Here is a 24,332-nt window from a genome sequence, read left to right on the forward strand (position 1 = left end):
AATAGGAGTCCTGACGTAGTAAACACGGCTGGAGGGTCACTTTCATGACCCCAGAGTCCGAAAGGCAATTTTTAGGCTGAAAAATTGTTTCGATAATATCGGCATACATCTGAAAAAGTGAAGAAATCTAAAGTGGTAACTTTGGAGTTAAATATGCGTCGAGTAAAGAATTTTTATGGCGAAGCCGAACTTTTTATTTTTATTTTCTGGACGTAGCCCTTAACAGAACTTTCTCACAGCTTTTTCTTGAGCAGATCGTTTGGATGCCTAATCTTGGAAATTGCAAAGATGAGGAAATAAAAACCGCTTACATGCCAATAAGTCTCGTCAGGGCTCAACGTTTCTTCCAGACACACTTGTCAATCCTTCGCTTTCATCCTTAAAACAAATAGGCGTTTATGTTACAGCGAGAGCTGTTGTACATCTTAACCTTTATGAGAGGTTCACCTGCGGAACGCTTCAATGAAGCCGGTGTGCGGCGCACTGCAGTAGGACGCCACCACTGCCTCGTCTGACGTCACCGCCATGAGCAACAGTTGTGGAGTGAGCGTGGAAACTGGAATGTCTGCTGCAGCTCGCAGCTGCTGAGAAGGCGCAGCAAGTTCTCCGCCATAATTTTCAATACTTCACCGCAGCTCTCGGCCGCAATTGCGATGCGCCCACAGTCAAGCGCGCGTATTGGCTAACATATCAATTTATTTAAAAGACATCGCAAATGTGTACCTTGGATTGTCACCAAAGAAAAAAGAACGAAAGAGGTTTAGCGATGGCTGCATCGATCAGCCGCATTGTTGAAGGTTGGGCTTGCTATCAGGCTCGCTGCCTTCGTTCGTGTTGAAGCACGCGTTGTTGCCTTCTAAGAGGTGCGGTAGCCGAAATTAGCCACTCTCTAGGAAAGGGTGAATATTCTAAACATTCCAATAGCTGAAAATTCTGAAGCTCTTTTATTCAAAGAAAGTAAATTTTGTTTTAAATTCTTGTCCCGAGTCTACGAATATGTTAGTATAATTTAATACTTTTAGAATGATTTGCATGTTTCAATAAGGCCTATCGCATAATTATTCCACGAATGTTGGAAAATGGGGCCCACACCGACGGCGCATGCCATCCAATCGCGGTCGCTATGCGCGGGGTGAAGAATTTAGCAAGACCACGTGGTTCATTAATGTTCTGGCGTTCATAGTCCTTCCACATTGCCTTTAGGATTGGAGAACGTAGCAGGGCTCATGATGTTAAGCAAACTCCACAGTGAAGCTTAGTCGCCGCGGCCAGTGATTGTACGTAGCCGTCACCCATCTCGTGGCCTGACATGCGGTTCTAATTTTTCTCATTCTTAACCAATAGCAAAACGTAATATTTTATTGCGAAAGCAATACTACGCCAGGTCTAACCGCTCGTCGCGTGGCCCATGGCCCGTTGACTCCCCTGCTCCTCATGGAGCCGCCGCCGCGCCTAACAGATGGTGTGACGTCAGCCTCTCCGTTGCTATGGCGATGCGTGACGTCAGCTTGCTCTCTTCACCGTAGCCAGGAGGAGCTGGTCGTGCCGCGTTCCTCGAGGAGTCTCTTCATGGATGTCACCGACGAAGAGTGTGTATCCGAATCTAGTTTCTCTACTGCTTCTGAACAGTTTAACTCTAAGGCGACAGCCAAGCAAGCTAGGAAGAATGCAAGAAAGAGGTTACAACATGCCCAAGAAACGGAAGAACAACGAGACAAACTACTGAGGAAACGACGAGAAGCCGAAGCAGCTGAACGAACTGTATCGAGTTCAGAAGCTGGGATTAGGCAAGCTAAACGGGATGAAGCCAAGAGGAAACAACGTGCCCAGGAAACAGAGGAACAGCAAGAAGAACGTTTGCGAAAAGGACGAGAATCAGAAGCAGCTAAGCAAGCCACTTCAAGTTCAGAATGTGAGTCCAGCCATGCTATACGGAATGAAGCTAGGAGACGAAGCCGTTGCCGAGGAAACGAAGAACAACTGGCCAAACGTCTTGAAAAGCGGTTGAAAACCAAGGATGTCCACGCTAAACAAACAAACAATCAGCACGACTGTGTGTGACCAGCATAAAATTGCATTGCTTTCACAACCAACCAGGTTTAACCAGAGCTAAAATATTTTTATACGTATAATTGGACGATCAAAGATTTATTATACTTACTTCGTGTTGTAACACGCTGGTGGAGATAGTGATGCTTCAACTATGGCTTTAACTACGTAGTTGTGGCACCACGCAGCAACGTCTCCGCGAGCGTTTCCCACAAGATCTTGTGCTTGTTCAAATATTATACCAGTATTTGCACAAGCAGCAAGTCGTGTTGGAGTCCGCTTTTTACTAGACATTTGTATTTGACTCTGTTTTAAAAAAAGCACTGAAAGCGCAGCCCCACCATTTTTTTTTTTTTGCATCGTGGCTAGAGAAGATTCCAGCACGAGCTAGTCCTTATTTCAGTGCATACAATTTATTGACACCGTTCAGAGCCTGATGTGTACCTAGCAAACGCTTGCGCTTCACATGGTGTGCTTAAATACAGCGTAACCAACATAGAAACGCTGCTCTCTTCCTGTTGTGACACGAGCGGTTAGAATCTGTCCGATTTTTGAGCCAGTCTGGTGGAAATAAAGGTGCCTTTTCAAACACTCTGTTATGTAGAACCGTTTCGTCCTTTTAGTGCCACATTGAAAATAGTCAGTGGTAGGTAATGATTTTGTTCGTCCCGATACAGAGTTTTCTAACTCAAATTTTTCTTTCAAAAATTCTCAACATACATTTTGTGCAATACTTCAATTCGAAGGAATACTCCAATGCTGAAGCCTCTTCGCTGCTCAGATTACGAAGAAGTGATTAAAAGCGCAAATACCGTAATGCGCCTAAAGAGCAGAAAGACACGAGTGTGTGTTTGCAAACGAGCTTATACTCTTCAATAAAGCCCCTTCTCATTGAAGAGGCTATACCCCTAAAGTCTTTTCACAAGTTAGGACACAGAGAATAAAAACGTAAAAATAACTATGCGCTTCGAGAGCAAAAAGGGCACGTGTGGTCTTTACTTACACTTACACTCCAACCTTACACTCCTGATCAGGGCCTTTCAAGATTCAGGAGACAATATAATGTTCAAGAAAGAACGAAGCATGGTATTGTACTGTCTGCTGATCTGAAAATTTGGAATAATATTTCCATGCTAGCATATTGTGAATGATTGATGATTGCGCAATAAATAAACGAACGCCTTACGTTGAGCACCCCGCTATGCGACAGCGTCTCGCCCATTGCGTTGTTTGTTATCATGACTGATAAGCGCATGTACACTCGCCCGTCGTTCCCAATGAACTAGTTGTCGCTTGCTTGAACATAATGTCAGCGACACCACCGCTGGATTAAGAAAGAAACCTGCCACAGGAAATCAGCTTATGCGTATCCGAAATATGCAGCTTTAATGTTGAACTGATCTCCTCTAATTTGGTTATGAGATGTGTGCCCACTAAGACACATTTTGGCATGTAAAGGATTATGGTGCACAAGAATATTTGCGTATGTTTTGCGGGGGCTTGCGAATATCATATCACTTAGATAGCTACAGTCAGCTTTGAATATAAAATGAAAAGCAAATGTGTTTAACTATAGTTGTAAGTTTAGACTATCTGGAACATTTAACTTCCAAGCATAAATGAGAGTGGTCATTTTTTTTTCTATGGGCATATATCCCGCTGGTGAGTTGTGTTAACGCTGCCTACTTTCCGATCATATATTACTGCTTTGCTGCTCTGTCTATCTTATTTCCTCACGCTCTGCACAAAAGTTTTGCTTTGTTCATCTTCAACTATAAATGTAACGTATCCCCCCGCAGTAATACTCCCGGAGCGCAATGCATATGAAAAAATGAAGAAAAGTTTATCATCTTGAACTCTTTGTGGCATGGTATGTAATATTTATAGGGTATCCCATGTGGGGCGCAATCTCCTGAAAGAGCACTCAGTTGTCAGAGACGCTGTAGTGGAGTGCGACGCATTCATTTCGACCGGGTTGTGTTCTTTTTTAGCGTCCAACCACATTGTGAAGCACACACCGTGATGAGTGAATATGTCATTTAGGAAACATAACCTGTAAAAACATTAGGCGTATATGAAGGATCATAGTCATTTATTTTATTGTTGGAACTATTCTGACCTGTGTGCAAGATCTGTTTGAAGTCTTTTATTCGCAGTGAATTCTGTTCAAACCGCTGCTAGGGCTTTGACAGAGTTCCAGATTGTCTTGCTAGTAACGATCTATCTGGCCACTGCAGTGCAATATTTTTCGTTTTCAATATCACTTTTGTATCACAAAACCATCATAAAGATGTCAAAAGTGAACTGTGTGAAGAAACATGCCACTGTACGTTTCAGCCCCTTAGCTTATTGCCGAAACAAAATGATATGTGATAATATTCTTCAGAATAGGCCTATCCTCTCGTACTTCCTCAATACTGGTTATACAAGGAAACCAAAGGACGTGGGTTTGATCCCGGCTACGGTGGTCGCATATCGATGGAAGTGAAATGCTACAGGCTTCAGTGTACTGTGCGATGTAAGTGCACATTAAAGAACTCCGGGTGGTCGAAAATTCCGGAGCCCTCCGGAAAGTCTGAGTCGCTTTGGCACGTTAAACACCCTAAACCATAAACCTTATAGAAGGGAAACTGAAGAACACAAACAAACATCCATTTGAACAATGTTCTCACTGCATATGTTTTCAGCTTCTTTTACCTTTCCTTTACAAGCTTTTTAGCTTTCTCCGTTTGCTCAGGCTCCGTAGAAGCTTGGTACTAATAACTTATGTGGTTTCGTAGTAATATAATTGTAAATGCCTTTTTTCATCTCACCCGTGATCTGAGTTCGTGTACCGCGTGTATGTATAGATGTGTGTGTATGCAAGTTCTTCCCTTTCAGTAAGCGAGACAGCGGTTTGGCATAAAACCAGGTTGGAACCTTTTGCTTGCCTTGACACGTGAAATGACTGTTATCTGTAATTATCGAGCCAGATAAACTAGCAGGTGAAAGCTTTAACTTCAGATATGACTCCCTATATCTTTTCCCTCATTAAACAAATTCTATAGTGTTCCTTGCTGTGTTTGTAGGAAAGCGCAAAATCTTTTGCTCTCCTCAATGTTACATCTTTTAAAACGCTTCTTGGAAGTTCAAAAAGTAAGAAGCATTGTGTACACCTTTCGAATTTTCACACGATATACTCCATTTTACAGAGCTCTTCTATCCATAATTTTATTCAGGTCCTTGTTTAAGGTGGTTCAGAAGGTATTTCGTTCTTTTTGCTTTAGATTTCTCAGTGCAAAAAAGCAGACATCTCTAACAACAATCGAATGTTACTCTCCAAAACTTTGAACAGCTAGTGTACCAGAAGTGCTTTCAGAAAAACTGGCCGCTTCAAATCCTGATATGGGCTGATTTGAAGTTAACAACCTAGGTGAATAATCATCAAATACAAGCATATGAATAATATAAAAAAGATACAAAAATTTTGTCGAGTATGGAAATGTGTCTGCCAGAAATATTCGGCATTTAAATATTTTCCATATTCTTCGCTTATAAAGACCTCAAATTATTTTTTAAAGCCTCAAGAAACATTTAAAGCTCTTAAAAACAGCCTACATTCGTGCATGGTTTAACAATCCGGCGCATGTCGAAATAAGAGGTTCTCCTTCAGTCCGCGCCACTTGTTTATTTATAGCTCTTTTAATTCCAGCTTGGCAGTCAACGGATTTGACTTACCAGATCACGTCGTTCAGCGCATTTTCCAGACTTGGCGGAGTGGCATTCAAGCTATATAAAAGCATTTTACTTTGAAAGTAGTGGCTGTTGGACAAAGTATGCAATGTTTTCATTGTCTCTTCGACAAGAAAAACCTGGCATTTCTTCCGGAGCGAGTACATCCACATTCGTGAAAAAAAGGCCAACACCACGTGCACGAATCTCATGCGCTGTATGCAAACACCGATAGAAACGTACTCTGCTTGAAGACTATGGAAAATTAAAAGAAAAGAATCTGCATAGGAAAACGAAGGCTTCGTCTTGCAAATAGCCGTTCTATGTGTACTAAAGCTTTGCGAAGCTTAAGGAGTAATAAAATCAGCAGCAGAGTTCGAAGCCGCTTAAACTAAGAGGCAAGGAGATTCTCTTATTTGCAATACCGAGAAGCGTGTAAGCAATCTGATCTTGCTATTCCTCTGGACGCACGTGGAATAAATTTTCTTCTGTGCAGGGCTTAGCTTTCTATAGCACCGACAAGAGCTCGTCAGTGGAGACAGAGCTAGACGGCAAAATTTCATGCAGCGCTGTTTCATATCGTGCTCCTTTTAGACTTCTTGTCGACTGCGCGTGGTCATTGAAAGGATCCAGTGAAAAATTGCATTAATGCTGTGCGGTCTGTATTTTTTTTTGTTTCCTGTAATCTGCCTCATATACTCGCTATTCACGGTACATCAGTGAGTTCCTGTTTTTTTTTGCTCTCTTACACTAGGTTTTTTTTAGCATCTTTTCTCCATTAGCGCACTTAGATACTGAAGAAGGGGCTTTTTTTGCCTAAACCGATAGTTTTTTAGTACTGGCGTCGCTTATTTCTCATTTTTGGCTTGCTCCAGGTTGTCATTATAAAGAAAGCTTTTCATTTATACGCTCTAGTCCAGGATTTCTTTTGTGCAGTTTGAACTTTGTCCAAGAATAAAGCAAATTTAGAGTTTGTTGGTAGCTGTGGTGTTTTACACGGTTTGATGGCATGATGTGCCGCACCCAGTGCGCTGAGACACGAGCTGTCTACAGAAAACTTCAAGATATCTTGGCCTTATTGCTGTGATAGAAATAACAAGTAGAATTCACCGCCCCTTCCCCTGTTTCATTCAATTTTTGCAATTCGATAACATTTTTTAATCTCTGAACTACAGCCGATTTTGTGCACGAAAGTGCGCTTTCCAGAAACCCTAATCTGCGGGTGTAAAAAGCTGGAGGAACTAAGGAACTAAGAGATGTCTCTTACGTACTCTAGAGCGGTGTCCTCAGCTAATTCACCTGCGGACGATAACTTACATTTTAGACGCTAGAGAATAGGACTCAGGTGCTGTTTGGGCGTCTTACGAGTGCCGTTTTGCGAGCGCTACGCACACTGACGGCGTTCACCTTGAAGACATTAAGAAGGATGGAGAGAGAAAAACAAAACCGGAAATGTTTTTTTATGAGTGTTTGAAATAGCCGCTTTACCGTATAATGAGAGTTTTCCCAGCAAACAAAGGAAACCAGGCATGTGTACAGCAAAGACACCCAGGTGCTCCACTTGGGTATGGTGATTTATGCTGATAAATGGCGAAGTTAATGCTGGAAATATCTCATTTGACTGATAGTACGTCAGTGCAGCCTGGCCTTTCTGTCCTGTATAGGAAATATATCAGCGAAGCAGATAGCACTCCGTGTACCGGATAAAAACGAGCTCTAATATCCCATCATCATAGCAGTGAAAAATACAAGAAAAACTATTACTTAAAAAAAAAAGCTTGTAGAAAAGATTTATTTATTTATTTATTTATTTATTTATTTATTTATTTATTTATTTATTCAATAAACCCCTAAAGGCCCTCAATCGAGGGTATTACATAGGGGGGAGCAATGACGCGCAACACAAAATAATATTGAGCAAGCGCCAATGTGCTATACATAAGAACAGAAAGCACATGTAGAAAACAAAAGAAATAAACAAAAACCTGTAGTATACATTGTAATTTACACAAAAAAAGAACAGATAGTGTTTTAGACGCATAACAACCGCAGGAACAAAACAAAATAACAAAAAAGCTGAATGCAGCATGTGGTACAATCAATTAGTGAAGCTAAACAGACATTTGGGTAAGAAGGTCCTGAAACTTATTAAGATCCCGTTCAGAAGCGATGTGTTATGGAAGATTATTCCAGTCGACTATAGTACGTGGTATGAAAGAGTTAGCAAACGAAGAAGTGTGGCATGATAAGCGTTTAAGTTTCAGCGGGTGGTCGCGACGTGGAAAAAAAGATTCAGGTGATTGAAAAAAATCGTCATGGAGCAGAACATGATGGTAAAGTTTATGGAAAAGGGTCAAGCGTGATAGTTTGCGGCGATGTGATAACGTATCAAGTTCGGCGCGAGCCTTTAGTGCGGTGACGCCAGTATGACGAGAATAATCAGAAAAGATGAATCTAACGGCACGGTTTTGCAAAGATTCCAAGTCATCAATAAGGTATGCTTGATCCGGGTCCCAGATGGCCGACGCATATTCGATTTTAGGCCGTATTAAGGTAACATATGCTAGTTTTTTCAGGTGGAAAGGCGCTTGTTTAAGGTTACGTTTTAGAAGACCCAGAGAGCGGTTAGCAGCTGCAAGAATATGGCTAAGATGGTAATTCCATGTTAAATTAGACTGAAGGTGTAGTCCCAAATACTTGTAGGAAGTAGAAAGTTCAACCGGGTTATTAAGGAGAGTGTAAGATGTTGGGATGCGACAAGACTTGCGAGTGAAAGAGACAAGTTAGTTGAAATTACACCTTAATTGAAACTCGAAATTTAGAGCCGAGATTCTGGCTGCTGAATACCGAAAAAATAATGGTGAAAAGTAAAGAGCTCCCCTGAAAACGCGCTCTCCTCATAGTGTCCGCTCGGTTTTCTTTTTTTCCACCCCACGTAGCCTCTCCCCAGAGTTTCAAACTTTAGCCCAGTCTTTATCATACGAAGTACAACGAAGTTCTTTTTATTTCTGGGCGAATGAAAGCCAAAGATATATTTATCGAACGTTCTTGTTTACTGCAGTTTTACAAAGGAGAGCTAGAAATCTCTGTTCACTTTCTTTATTTTACGTTTCTTTGAGTTCGCTTCAAAAAGGAGCCCTGAGAGGAGGGCTTTGCTCCACGCTGAACACAGCGCAGGTGCGGCTGACGTCAGCACTTCGACAGAGGAGCTGAATGGGCTTTCGTGACGATGTTGCTGCTGTTTCCTCGCTGCCAGCCCAGTTGATACAGTCGCTGTTCCTGAACTTTCTTGCTAAGCAGGCATTTTTACAACCTCGCTTTCACATCGCCAGCCGAATTACGGAAAAACGAAGATAGCACCGCGGAGATCTTCAGACTGAGCCTCTAAATAAACGATAATGTTGCTTACTGTTAAGTCCCGTCTCCGCTTTTCGTACCTGATTTCAAGAAGGGATCTGCGAAGGTTGCGTAACTACAACTTTAAAGAGAGCGTAAATTTAAAATGCCGGAAAATTGAGAATGGCATGTTTCTAGAAAAAGATTTTAGTTCCATATTAAAATATTGATGATGTGGTTTTATCAGCGAATTTTTTACCACTAACGACTAAAAAAAACAAAAAATTAGAAGGGAGCAGTTATTTCAAAACGGTGGTGTACGTACAGTCTCCGTCACCTTTTGTGCACAGCGCTCGAGCGGCGCCCTTCCCTGCATAAAAGTCGACACCTAGTCGTATCATACTGGTCAACAGCGGTTAGACACAGGGACAGAACACAAAACACGACGACATTTGCGCTCAACTGAAACTTTATTCCACATTGTGTCTAACGGCTATTGACCGTTATGCTGCAACACCAACGAGCCTGACAGCTTGCCTTCTTCTAATAGCTGACTAGCGCATGGCCTTCTACACCTCACGACTAGCCGAGAGACCCACTTTTCATTTGATGTCTCATGCTTTTTTAAAAAAGGCTAGTGTGGGCGGCAGTTGGTTTGATTTAGTTATACGGAAATAATTATATGACAGCTGCCTGCAGCTTGATAAAAAGTGGCGATAAACGGCAACAGCCTCCGTTAAACAATATTAAGTGCTGCAGTAGAGGACATAGGGCCACAAATTTCAGGATTTAAGAATGTACGTGAGCTACATTTAGATGAGAAAAGGACATCTACAATAGATTTTCTTTTCGGTGAACTCTCAGCTTGTTTTCATTTGGCTGAAATACTAAACCTCTTCATTTTCTTCTTGAGAAGTGTCTGGGCGACAAAAGGAATTTTACTTTGGCGTGCAGAATAAAAGGCGGAGCCGAATGGAGATTTCCGAGCGGATTTATATTTCGACCAAGAGCACGCGAAAAGTCTAGTGTTCGCATAAACCTAAATCCAAACCCGTTTTCCATGCTACGACACGTGTCCACACTACTACACGTTCGCTAGACGAAGCCGATACTTTTGTGCGCATACATCTAACGCATTAGGAAGATCCATTGATCTGAAGTTCCTAGCCTCAATGGCTTGAGCAAAAGCTTTTAGAGGGCAGCAGCCAAGTCGGTCGATCCAGTACCCGCCTCGAGCACAGGTCAGACTCCGACCCAAATAGAACTTACGCAGGATCGTTCGTAGAGCTATTTCCGCCAGCCATGGCACGTGTGTGTAATTAAATAGCTCTACGAAAGTGCTGCTTGACTTGAAGGAATCGGGGCCACAAAAGCGGCGTCCCGAACCCTACACTGAATTTAGCTGCACGAAACAATGCGTGGGCAAAGAGCTGCGCACCGCCTTTCGCCCTGTGTGTCGTCTACAGCGGAACCGTTTTGCACCGCGATGAAGGAACCAGCAAAGAACTACAATGGTAACACTCGCCTTTCCTTGCCGTCATTCTTTTAGGAGATTATGTGTGGCATATTTCATGTGCAACAACGCTTACAAGAAGAGTTTCGTGTAACAGTGTTTCATCTATTGATCCTCAAATGTAATGTTTAAATTACAGATATTGGGATGACGGAAGGGTGTGGGTTCGCATACTTGCAGGACACTCTAGTGAGGGGACGAATATTCAGCTTAGCGTGTCACAAACACACTGGACATGTTAGAAACGCACTGGACTCGTGAGTGAAATAGTGACTTTGAATTGATGACGTCGCTGTTAATTTTTTGATGACTTACTTATTGAACCCTCGAATCAGAACACTGCAGGTCTGTTCTGCTATAAATCCTCCTGTCTTTATTGTGGCACTAGATGCTAGTTCCGAAACAGCTATTTCGAAACCTGAAAGTGGAGAGGTGTTACACGACGAAGGGAATAATTAAAAAAAAAAAAACGTCGAAACAAAGCTAACGTTCCCTTTCAAGGGGAATTTTGCGCTTTCTTCTCCGTGTGGAGGTATGATATCATGGTTGTATGTTCAACACATTAGAAACGAATGAGTAAACACTTTTTTTAGGATGTACAAATACATGTGCGCATGCGGTGTCCCCTCTCTTGTTAGTGTCCTTGTTGCGCCGCCGTTCATTTCATAATGCACCAACTCGCCCATCAGGCCATTCTTCTGAAGTACAAATACTGGTGTATCGCCTCTTTCATGCAGAGTTCGGCTTCCGGAATAACCAACTTCCTGCGCATATTTCATTCCGAAAGGCTGCAAATTTCTTTTAATTTGCTCTGGCAGAGATTAAAAATGAAAAGATCATACAGAAGAGTACAAAAAGGAAATCAAACTGATTAAAATGGTCCCTACCCAATCTTTCCAGAAACTGGCAGTATTGCAACAGCCAACAAAACACAAGCACTGCGAAAGGGACAATGGACATCGCTTCGGGCTGATCTGCGTGCACTTAACACTTAGCTTCCTCATTATTCGATGCTCTTTCTATTCCCCAAAGTCCTTCTGTCGGATTCTCTGCGCAGCTAATAATGTTGTCAGTGACGATATCCGCATTACAAAAACATTGGTGGCCTTTGAAGCCGTGCCTCATGAAACGATGGGCTACCCGGCCTTGTTCGGAACACATCAAAGAAGTCCGAAGATATTTCGCTCCGTAACGCGCGACTGTAATTCCCTGTTCTCTTATGAAATCTCGTACCATGTGCGCGGCTTTTATGTATAAATGCAGGCAACAGGAAAGAGTAACAGAAGGCCTCTGCAGACGGCGATTACTAACCACGGTCGGCTGTCAGCCTGCCATTATCGTCGAGCTCCCGTGAGAACAGATCCCGTCGTTCCGTAATGCGTGCCCTTTGCCCTGTCTTCATAGAATGCTCTATCATCTTCAAGAGATCTTCACTTATTAAATGTCAGTTTCTCAATGCACTTTTGCAAGGACAAAAAAAATTAGAACTATTTATTTTATTTTTTTTTTGCTATCCTATCTAAGTATCAGGAAGTAACCCTCAGCATTTCTGTAGCGTCAGTATCGATATAACATCGTATCATCAGCAAGCTGAAACCTTGCCATCCCAGATGTTGTCTATTCCACACGCCGCCGGACTTCAATTTGCTTCCGTTTAAATCGCTTGGTCGGTGAAAGCTCAGAATGCATCTCTCATCTGGAGCGCTCACCAAGCGTATCTCATACATTATCTATAGTTAGCACAGACTCGAGCTGCTAATTCGTACGTTCATTATATTCATACAAGGCCCAAATGCCATCATTAAAATCGTAGTCAGGCCTTAAAAACCTGGCTATTAGCCGTAGGGCGGTCATCGGGAGCTTGTTTCACAAGATATACTGACGCGCATTTCTCTGCGCCGTGTAGGCCTTAATACGAGCCGGCGTATTCGATAGTTTACTGGTAATTCTTTATCTAAACCGAATATCGCGAGGTTCAGGTGGCACGCGAGTCTGGGAATCACCAGCTTTTGTTCATTCAGCAGCTAATTTATACTACTTCTTGGCTCCCGTCGTTGTTATTCTGTTATACATCATCAATCTGCACAAAACACTCCCATAATGGCGCTCTGCAAAAAAAAAAAGAAAGCGTCGCTTTTTCAAACACGTAGCGACCCCAGCAGGTTAAATAGGAAAATCTTAGGAATACAAAATCATGCAACAAGAAACGCAGCGAAAGTTAAAACCAGCGCTCAGAAACGTGTTTACCTTCTTCTGCTTTCAGTAGCCTGAGCACATTCTTCCAAGCTGACCAAAGTCGTTTTGTACATTTATGCAAGCCTGGAGAAATTATTTCACAGTTCTAGCAGAAAGAAAAACGATTACAGACATGGTTGTTTGCCGACAAAACAACCGCACTGAAGAACAGGACAATGTCAACGCGGGCTGGAGATGGTTGCCTGCTGCTTCTGCTGCTAAGAAAATAGCAGGAAAACAAACGAACTCTTTTCTTTCGGCAAAATAACTAAATGTACCCCGAGACCGCCATGAACATGACCACTGTCCCAAAACCTGTGCAACCGCTCGCCACATCACCAGAGCTCCTTGAAGGCTGATTCTAATTTCCTGACATTTCTTTCTATTACATTGCGCCCAACTGCGTAATTTTTATCATGGAGTATAGCTATGGCTGCGACTGGTCTTAGACTGATATTTTTCTGAGCCGCTGAATCTTTGCGGTAAAAAGTAACTTGCACACATTCATCCGCAAAAGACGAATAAAAACTCAAAACGATAATGCAAACACCTCGAGCAGTTTGGATTTTCCGGGAGTGTTTACGATACCGGAGGGCGTAAACGCAGGATATAAACATTTGCGTAAAAGCTCCGCCGCGGTGGCTCAGTGGTTCCGGCGCTCCGCTGCTTACTAGAAAGACGCGGGTTCGATCCCGGCCGCGCCGGCTGAATTTAGATGAAGGCGAAATACTAGAGTACCGTGTGCTGTGCGATGTCAGTGCACGTTAAAAAACCCCATGTGGTCGAAATTTCCGGAGCCCTTCGCTACGGCGTTCCTCATAGCCTGAGTTGCTTCGGGACGTTAAACCACCATAAGCCAAACCAAACCATTTGCAAGAAAAAATTGTGTGCCAAATTTGATGCAGGTGTTTGCGTGCCTCGACTGTTCACTGTCAGTCGAAGGCCAGCTTTGAGATTCGAGGAATAGCAGTTTTTTTGTTGCTTGCATTCGAGACGCTGTGAACATGAATCAAAAGGCAAGAAAAGGTATACAGCGGTTCATATGCCGACTGAACTGTGGGCAAATTTGCAACTAAGTTGGACAAAAACACGTCAACCTAAAGTAAGTGCTTTATGCCCTGGCGGATATCATAGCGATTCATGTTCCTCACTGATGCCTTTCAACACCGTGCCTTAAAGATGAAAGTGCCAAAAGTTCCCGGAACTGTACTGATTGCTCATGTTATTGAAGTTATATTCAACGTTTCTCCACCTGCAACACAGCATAACAATCCAGCCGCACAAAAAATTCCCTTATTTTTCTGAAACAGCGCGATATTACGATATTACTGCAAACATTTATTTTTATAACGATCGTCTTAAATTGGAAGTTAAGTGCAGTATTTAATATTGTTTTACCTTACAGTTCTTATTTGTTGGACTCCCTGCGCCATGTAGGGAAGCTAGCTCTACCGGGTTTTCGGCACGTGCTTTTTCCGAGATGGCTTGGCGGTCAAACTGCAATTTATAAGACGTGTTCTTATGAAGGCATTGAAAAAAAAAGTCTGTAAAAGCTGCAAAATTTACTTACGATTCGACGGCCCAGCGCCCAATTTCAGCTGTGCAGTGTATTGAGGTCAGACATCAGTTCCTGTGATTTTCTGCAGGGCAACTATTTTTACAGAGTGCCTGGGGTTTCTTCAAAGAAATTCCCAAACAAGCACTGGTAGGCACCAGACTAGCCTCAAATAAGGAGGACTGCTGTACTCTGAATCTACTATATGAAATGACGTCGTTGAATAGTGTACTTCGCAATCGCTTCAGACAAACTTCGCTCCCAGATGAGGAATTTGACCAACTTAAACCTTGCTCATCTGCGTCGGTAAGAAATCATGAATTATAATTTTGCAGTAGCCTCAGACTTCACCTTAGGTAAAGCTCATTTCGAACAGAAAAGTCAACGCCTCGATGAACGAGTAGGTCATTTGCTATAGCGCTGGTCAATTTCAAAGCAATGGATGGTGTGTCTTCGATGGAAGACAACCGATAGGCCTAGCGACGGCTAGGTAAGAGCGCAAAGGCAGAGCACCCCCTCGTCCACCGCGCTCGCGGGCGGCACAGCTGCGGTAAGATGGCGGCATCCGGTGCTGCTGGTGCTGCGAACGCACCGCCTACTGTCATGATGCGGCACGGACTGGACCAGACGGTGCTACTGTGCGTTACTGTTGCGTTGTCTGACGGTACTCGAAGGTTGTATAAAAGCGTCGTCGGACTGCACTCAACGACAGTTTTGAAGTGCTGCTCTTGAAACGTGATTTTGTGAGAAAAATATGCGTTGCTGAGGCGGGCGAGCTCGTGCGCTTTTCGCACTCGAAAGCTGACGGGCACCCTCCGTCCACAGACACCACCATTTTCTCGATTAGCGACGCAAACCGAGGTCGTCAAGATCGTTTCGCGATAACCATGGTCGGTTGCGTCGTTGTGAACAGCAGCCACAGTTAGCGAAAACTGCGGTTATTCTAAATCCGGTTAAGCATACACAGGCGACTAAGGTTATGAGAAAGGCATTAGGTCAGTCTGCTAACTGGTGACCTGGTCTTGTATGCTTGTAAATATTTTCATATCTGACAAACAAGCAGAAATAATATGCTTCATATAATTAGAGCTACAAACAGCTTAACCTACAAGATCGTATTAATCGTTTGCGATATCAATGCGGTCAATGTAAATGAAATAATTCGGGTCAATGGACAAGCGCCACAGGTCCCAGCATGAATGTCCCAGAAAAGGAGTATATACGTGGGAAGGGAACAGTGATAATTTAGTCACTGTGTGCTCATTGTGCCATGTGTGAATTTGTCAGATTGAGTCATCGTCCTCTGCAGAAGTGGAGCAATAGAGAGCAAAAAACAATTACAGAAAAGCTGCGTTAATTATCGTAAGCAGTGCTGATTATTTTTATAGAATTCCTCCATATTCCGTTTTACCTAGCTTGCAATATTCGTAGAGAACCTCTTTCTCTTCATATTCCTTCTACGGACACTGAGTCATTTTTAGAGTACCTCCGCTTTAAAATTACGGAAAGGCTCCAGCAGCCATTTGCCAACACCTTTTGTCCTAAATGGGGACAATTTTTTTAACACCGTGATGCTGTTCATTAACTAACGCTGAAGGTCCTTCAGACTATAGGCATTTTCTGTGAATATTAACCGTGGTTCTCCAACAAGGGCAGACATTCTCACCATGAGGGCTTGGCGAATCGACTCTGCTTCACCCTTATGAAAGGCATGAAGCGAATACGGAATGAAGAAAATATCATAGCAAAAAGTCTGTCTGTTACCAGCATATGGAAGGGGGAAATTTTGATTGCGATGTCATTCATCGTCGTCGACCGCGCAGTGTGCTACGGAGTAGATGCAACCTCATACAGTCATTGCTGCAATCAAGGATAAAAAGAGATCCAAGTTGTAGTTGCTTTTCTGCCGGCCGAGTTAGTGAAGATATAAGTTGCGCAAAGTGTGACGAAATACATCCATTTCATCTCTCATTTCTTCCCGTGTGACGTAACTCGTCGTGCCATTCAGATCTTCAAAGAACAAGGGCTCACAAATGGCGCAGACATTTCGCCAATCCTGCTACTATCGACGAATGCGAACAAACTAAGGTTCGGAACAGATGTAAGGCAGTAACAACGAACACGTGTTGCGACAAGGCATAGCGAATGCTCAAGCACGGCGCAAAATGCCTGGTGACGGCGCCGCAACAGTGCGCTGCAACACAGTCACCCCCTTTTCCTAATTTATTACATTCTTTCTGCGGCAGAGTGGTGAAACAAAACTGCGTCTGGTTTCGCAAGGTTATATGAAGCACGCATTCGTATTCCTGTTCCAAAAATGTCCCTCCTTTCGAGCTCTGCTGTTTTGGAAAGGGAAAAATTGCCAATTTTATAGTACATGCAATTAGCCTTGAGGAGTACAAGAAGGCCTCTGCTCTTACTGATCAAGACAGTTAGTTTTCAGGTGGGCGTTGTGTACTTGTACTATTTTTCGCAGCGCATGGTGTGTGGTGCTTCGCGATTTTCTGCATGCTCCATAATTTTCTTTTTTCTTTCGTGCGCTTTCTTTAAGATGGAGGTTTTTCTTGAGCTCGATGCTTCCAAGCTTCCGTACGCTTCTGTGTGCACGTGTCTATATGTATTTAGATTAAAGGAATCGAACTCAAAGGGATGAACGCTAAAATAAACGTTTTACGAGCAGTGCTTCGCAAGACATTTTCTTTCCCTTCCCTCAATAAAAAGTCGAAAAGTTTCAAGGCAGACAAGGAGAGAGCAGCGTGTGCCTCCCGATGAGTTAGAAAATGCGCGGTATTGCAAGAAACACGTTAGCCCGGACAACCCACTCTGTTTAAGCGTCGATGTCACTGCGTCTCCGTCTGCGCTTACATATTTCATAAAAGAGCAGTATTTACGCCGTGACAACTGGGACAACTCGTGCTGCTCAGCACAGGAGCAGAGAGGATCAATGAATGTATGTGCAGGTCACCGCTTCGCTATTGATTACGCTTGAAAAGCAGCACTGCAGCACTGTATCACTGAAATCTGGAACGCGAGACGCCTTTTCCACTGCGCCTGTGTGTGGTTTGTCTTGTCATCATAGAGCTCCGTATCTCCGTCTACGTGGCCCCACATTTGTTATTTGAGCGGCGCTTTAAAATCTGCTGTTTAATTCATGTTGTTTTCTTCTCCGGTTTGTAATTCCATCTCTTTGTCTCTGTGACTATTATAAAACTATGATGGTTTGGGCGCCCATATGGCCCTCTCAGCACCAACTGTCCAATATAGGCTTTGCTAAAATAGAAGCACCGGCTCCAACATTACGAAGCGGAAACAACGGTCTTTCATTCACTGTTTTTTTTTTTTTTTTACCATACACAGTGACTGCATTCAGTGGGCTTATGTTTGTCGACTGCGCTTACGTTTGCCGAAGTATATTGACACGTAGTGGTGACTGGATGCAGTACGGCGAACACGAAACAGCGAGAACGCCTTCGAAACGAAACTCTTTATTCGGGCTGACTTGCGCCCGCAAAGAACTGAATCACTCGGCGGCGGCGTAGCAACAAGCGTGCTCGGCGGTCGTCGAAGAGAATTCTCGCCGCTGTCGGCCGTGCTCTTTTTAAAGCTGATAGCGAACATTCAAAATAAAGCTTAGGAAGTTAATAGAACCTTCTGGCGTAAACTAGAATCGGCTCCGTCCGAATGCGATCAATCGAGATAAATCTAGGCGCGTCTTGCGTCACAAACGAAGCGATAAAGCGGCGCGTCGGCAGCCATGAAGCATGAAAAAACAAATACTACAATCGGACGCTACAAAGATACGCGGCAATATGCACCAACTCGCCAAGAAACGAGCTTTACTTCGGCAAGGGATTGTGGCTGCTAAACGCTTCCCATTTGAGGTGGAGTCGCTTCCAAATTTAATATGGACACTTTCAGTCCATTTTTGCTTCTTCCTCACATACAGCTTTACTTTCCGGCCGCAGTCGAGCGCCCGTGACCCAATGGCATAAATTTAAATAGGGCATATGTATAAAGAGATAAAGCAATAAGCCACCACAGCTCTGTGTGACTCCCGTGTGGCCTCTTTATTGCACTTTGCAGTTACGCTGCTTCTTAAGCAAAGATAAACCGATACGCCTAAACATCTCCTAGTGCGCTAAGAAAATTGTCATTATTCATATATTCTAGACTTAATGCTGTCTGCTATCAGTGTCTGTGGCTTATAAAGGCTTATAAATGCGGATCTCGTCGGTCTTTGAGAAGTTGTTCAAAAACTATTTGTTGCCGCCTTTTTTTATCTCCTTTCTTCTCGTATTTTTTATATAATTATTTAACTGCCAGAATCATTTTTCGTGGAAATAGTGTAGGAAATAAGCCGTTGTTGCTACACTTTCTTTTCGATGGCCGCACACAACATGTTCCTGTTGGAACCAATTTTACGCTGCACGGAAGAGCCGTAGACAAGACGATGGAGTTTAGGGCCGCGCAATCGCTTGCAGAGCCAAGCGCCCGGAAGCAGTAAGCCGAGGAACGAGGCTCTTGACGCACCTGTGCGCCTTGCCCTATAGCAGCAGAGCTGCAGTCTCTCCGGACTGCTACGTTCGCCAGAAGAGGAAAAAAATGTGCAGCGCAAAAAACGCACGGAACACAAACAGTTTTATTTCCACGTGTAATAAATACCGTCGAAGGAAGGAAACCAATAAACCCCATAGCATAGAGCAGAAAGTAAAATAGAAAGGAAAACCAAAAAAAAAAAGGCCGGACACAAATCTGGGAACGCAAACTCAAGAGTTTAGATATGATAGTACCTTCTTGAGGAGCGCGATCGTTCGTGTTTGTCAGCCCCGCTTGATCTGCCGGTCCATTGGTCACGCCGATGCTCCGCTATTTTGTATTTATGGCAGTCAATTTGGGTGTGGATTTTTTTCTCCTCATTTCTCTTCTTTCTGTAACTTCGGGTTCATCCCAATGACGTCACTTAATTGTCCGCAGAAAATATCCGTACTTTTAGTGCAGTGGAGCACGAAGTTTATAAATACGGCAAATGATTATGACACTTTGGCACTGTCATGACAAATATATACTCAGATGTTAATTACCTTTTGTAGATGCAATTTTTTGCGAAGGAAGAAGTTTTGAATCTACAATTTAGTTTTACTGAGCGGAGAGAGGCTACCCAAAGGAGTCATTCGTTTTGAAATGCTGTTAAAGTTTTTGGAATTGGAACACATTTCTAAATATGGTGGTGTAAAATTTTAATAACGTGTACAGAAATGTAGAAAATGCTGCCATAGAATTTTTGCCACGAGTTAATTTATTAATGCAAACGAGAAGTTCTCAATTGCCTAACGCGAATTTTGTTTACTTCGCCCAAAAGAAACGGAAAGACCATCTCGCACATGTTACATGCTTGAAATGGACGCCTCTAGCTGTATCAAAAACGACTACTCCTCGACGCCTGTGGCACGACAGCTAGGCACCGCATGCACATGTTGCAGATGTGTAGGCAGTACCCTCCAGCATAAGCTTTCTGTTTCACGTCATTTGTCGCACCTGGAGATATTAATTTTACCCGCTAGTAGCTACAGAAGGAAAACGACGCTGCTGCCATCTTGTGTCTGCCGCGCAAACACAAAAGGAGTGCACGAAGAGCCTGCGATGACGTTCGGTCGGAGTAAGAGCTGAATTTATTGTTGTGCGACCAAGGCTCCGCATTGTTGTCCACCTGTGCATCTGTTTTAGGAAGTGTGAATGTCAGTCTCTATAGCAAATTACCGGAAAAAGGGTATGACGGGACAGGATAGATAGGCAAAGAACAGTGTATATTCAACGTCATCCAGACATTGTGCGCCTGCAGCTAGTGGACGTTCGTAGAAGGCGCGCTTAAGGGTGCTGTCGCCTCGCAGGTTCCAATAAAAAGCTAGGGAAAGCATTCTTCCTATCTTCTTCGAAAGCGCAGAAATAGGCTTTATACTTTTTTATTTTTATTCACTCGTTCTTTCTTCCGTTCTTCTCTTTTTTTTTCTCCCGCCGGCCAATATTGAGGTGTCAGCGTTCAGCAGCCTCTGTCTCCAGTTCCATTGATTTTTTTTTTTGCTATTTTACTCAAGAGTCAATTGGTTCAAAGCTTATAAGAACTATTGGGGCTAGTTGCTACCCTGTCTTGAAAATTCACAGTGCAAGCGACGTGAAACAAGTGGTTTCCTGTCTTTCTTTCACATACTTTGCTTCTACCGTGCCTCTTCAAGATGTTCTGCGTCAGGTAAAGAGGGTAGCAATCCAAACTAATGACAGAGCTTGCAAACTTTGCTCTTTATTGCCACATTTACAGTCGCATAACATTGTGTAGTTTTGTTTACCCTGGTTAGCGCGTGATGATATCACTATGTGGAGACGTTTTCGCAATATTACTAGATTTGGGCTTTGACTAAACTACAAGTTTTTTCATAATGGAAAAGAAAGGCCAGATAGTTACGTGGTAACTTACTTTCTTTCCTGTGTGCTAGGAACTGCCGTTTTAAACGGGAAAACGGAAATAAACAGGAGTACCAGATATGTTTTATCTTTCCAGGTCTGCCTCCTTCGAATTATTTAAAAAATACATCAAACATTCAGCACTACGGTTGCGGCACTCACGAATGAGCTGTTATGACACTTGCATCTCGTTAGAGAACCGACCTTGATTCCGAAGACACCGCGACCGTCTGCCTTGTTAAGTTAACTTTAAATCTTAAGGTGCTTCTTAGCAGTTGCGTTTTCACAAGCGCGTGTGTACGTACTTGCGTATGCAGCTTTAAAATGTATTGTTCTCAAATTTAACATGCGCGAATGACATATATATCACTATTTTCTTTGCGTGATCTGACATCCGTGATACGTCTAATTGAATTTCTAGAAAGCGCTTATTGAATTCAGCTCTGAAATGCCTAATGACCATAGCTCTACGCAAAAGTTTCTCACAAACTGAGTTACTGCCTCCTGTTCAGTAAGCACTGTTCAGTTCATAAGGCGTGCTCATGAAATTGTCCTGGTACCGTTGGATTTTCAGATGTTCATAAATGATATTGTTACTGTGGTTGCCGCAGGAAAATAAACTGAATTCGTATGTCTACTTGTGCGGTTGATAAAAAGGAAGTCTGCAGAAGTGTAGACAAAATCCTTGATTTGTGCAGTGAGTGTTCCATGGTTGTTGACACTGAAAGAACTGTTTTTCTTTGGAGAAAGTATAAACTTAATTCGTTAAATCACGTTATCATCTTGCATAATCTCCGCTAAAGGATGTTAACAGCTACAAGTAAAAGTGCAACAATCATTAACTGTTCTGGAACTCGCATATAGAGTAAATCAGTTCGTTCGCATTCCGCAAACTGTTGTTTCTGAAACATAAGCTCAGAAATTTTCCTTCCTCCCCCCACCCCAAAATTTAAAACTTCTTACATGTTACGCGTCTCTCAGAACAAAACTTGAATACTGACCTAGCATATGGGACGCTTTACGCAAAAAGAATTATTAAACGAAACGATTCGAAGAATGGTTGTAAGGTTTATTTACTCAAAATTCAAAACCTCTGATTCTCTTACGTGGATTATAGTGACTAAGAATGTTAAATCATCTGAAGTGAGAGCGAAATGCTGCCCATGACTTCCTCTATGCACTCCTATATCATAAGTTAGCATTAGGCACTTCCTTGAAATTATCGACCCAGGCGTACCTGACATCATCGAACACACTCTTTAACAAATTTCTTTGAGAGAAGTCACTAGTTTGAAAATTAGCTTTTCACACGCACAATATCCAATTGGAACCACCTTACAGTTTGTCATATTCTGAATAGCACTGGCCGATTCTATCATTCTACACCTGTTTTGTTTTCATGGGCTTTATTCCTGTATCGTGCAGTTACTAAAGTGTGTCTGTTCTGCATGGACTCTATTTTCATCCGCCGCCGCGGTGGCTCAGCGGCTATGGTGCTCGGCTGCTGACCCAAAAGACGCGGGTTCGATCCCGGCCGCGGCGGCTAGAATTTCTTTGGAGGAGAAATTCTAGAGGCCCGTGTACTGTGCGATGTCAGTGCACGTTAAAGAACCCCAGGTGGTCGAAATTTCCGGAGCCCTCCACTACGGCGTTTCTCATAGCCTTAGTCGCTTTGGGACGTTAAACCCCAATAAACTAAACCAAACCAATCTATTTTCATCCATAGTATGTAAAAAATATGATATAAGTAGCCTACCTGCTTGAGTGAATAAAATGATCTTGGTGCACCGGCATGATGGTAAACTTGAAAACAGCGATTTAAAGCAGAGCGTGAGGCCAAGCACGAAAGAAAAACGAATGGCTATAAACCTGCGGAAGCTCCAAAACGCGCTTTGTTGAGCTCGATTCCGCTGGCGCCCAGCGAAACTCATTGACGCTGTAGCATCGGCACTTTTTAGCATTTTTAGCATTTTTTAGCATCGGCACTTTTCGCCTTTTCGTTGCAAAGGTTCAGCTGATACAACAATGTGCAACGAAATAAGAAATGGGCACAAAAAGAAAGAAAAGCGTTCGCCTCGTCTTCTTTCGGTACTTGGTAAAAAATAAGGTGGGATGGTGGATACGCTCCCACGTCGCCTTCAGTTGCACACCCCTGCAGCCGACGTGCTTGTTGGCCACCGCACGCAATTCTTCTCACCCTGCCCCTTTCTGACACCGACCCCGAAAAGCTATTCCATTCGTAACTCGAGAGAACGTTCCAAAGTTTTGTGTCATGGCGCCTACGTGCCACCAGCGCCGAGCAGAGCTGAATGCAATGCCCGAACAAGCAAAAGTTTGCCCTCTGAAGAATGTGCACGTGATCTGCGTATTCCCCTTCCATCCGTCTAGAATAGGCAAACACAGGTTCTCCCAAACTTAGGCCTCCTGGCATGTAAAGCAAGCGAGGCTACAATGCTCTGGATGGTCGTTTGTATTCCTCGGTAGCTCGCTCCACTAAAACAAATTTTTTTACGTAGCTGTGACTTTGTTTTCGTTTTGCTGTAATTCTTTTATGATCCACCAGTTTTAACTGACATAAAGCGCTGAATTGAATACCATTTTTCATTTCAGTGGTTATAAACACTGCGGCTCTCATTTCTTCTGTTCGTAGTCGATCTGTTGGAAAACACTTCTTTTATTCGCCTTCCATAGGAACTCAAAGTAATGTAGTAATTTCTAACAACAGAATACAGGCTTCTGAATTCACGCATGCGCATCGAGGCATCGAATAAAAATGCGTTTCCAGAACTAAGCTCTTCACAGCTTTTCGGTGTGTGCAATTGTTTTTAATAGGCTGAATCTTTTTTCTGCAGATCTAGATCACGAGATATGAGGTTAAGACTGTCATTAGGCGCATTTGAAAATTCTGTGAAACCTCACCCCCAGCGATAAAGGCAGAATGAACCTAAGAACATCTCAGCTACCTGAAGCATAAAAAAGGAAAGGGATGTAGGCCTGCATCAATTGCGCAAGGATGCTTCGTGGCTCATGAGAGAGCACTAAAGCAGCGTCAGGCGTCATACTTATATGCACTCACGAGCTTATCTGTCTGGCTGAGATAGAGTGGACGGGACTAGCACCGCACAGATTGAAAGGAAGGCTAACTACAGGAACACTTTTTCTTTAATAGTGGAGACTTCACTCGCATGATGAAAGGAATAAAGAAAGTTTCAACGCACTCTTCAATTTATTCTCTTCCGCTTGTCACAGCGGCTTTTCTGTTGATCGGCAAAATTCCGGGAAGCAGTCTAACTATAACCGGCAACTAACGTAATAGAATAGTTTTATTTTTTCTGTAAAAATGGAAGCAGTCAACAACTTCCAACTGCTATTTTTTACAGCGTCCCAGACATCTAGTATTACCTTTTGTCTGCTTTTTTAAAAATAGCAAATTACTTCATTATCTTTAGTAGTCCTGATACGGACATTTTTTACGAC

The 24,332-nt window shown here is 43.0% G+C and overlaps 1 protein-coding gene across 1 annotated transcript in view; it reads right to left on the reverse strand.

The window, feature by feature from the left end:
* Positions 1 to 443: 443 nt before the first annotated feature.
* Positions 444 to 24,332, reverse strand: part of LOC149371928 (uncharacterized) — a 510,412-nt gene continuing 486,523 nt past the window's right edge. The window contains exon 4 of the mRNA XM_089581374.1: positions 444 to 584. Coding sequence (XP_089437500.1) covers positions 444 to 584 — 141 coding nt within the window. The remainder of the gene's footprint in view (positions 585 to 24,332) is intronic.

The sequence above is a fragment of the Amblyomma mixtum genome, chromosome 1 (assembly GCF_055824585.1).
Source record: "Amblyomma mixtum isolate Tamu chromosome 1, ASM5582458v1, whole genome shotgun sequence".
Taxonomy (NCBI): domain Eukaryota; kingdom Metazoa; phylum Arthropoda; class Arachnida; order Ixodida; family Ixodidae; genus Amblyomma; species Amblyomma mixtum.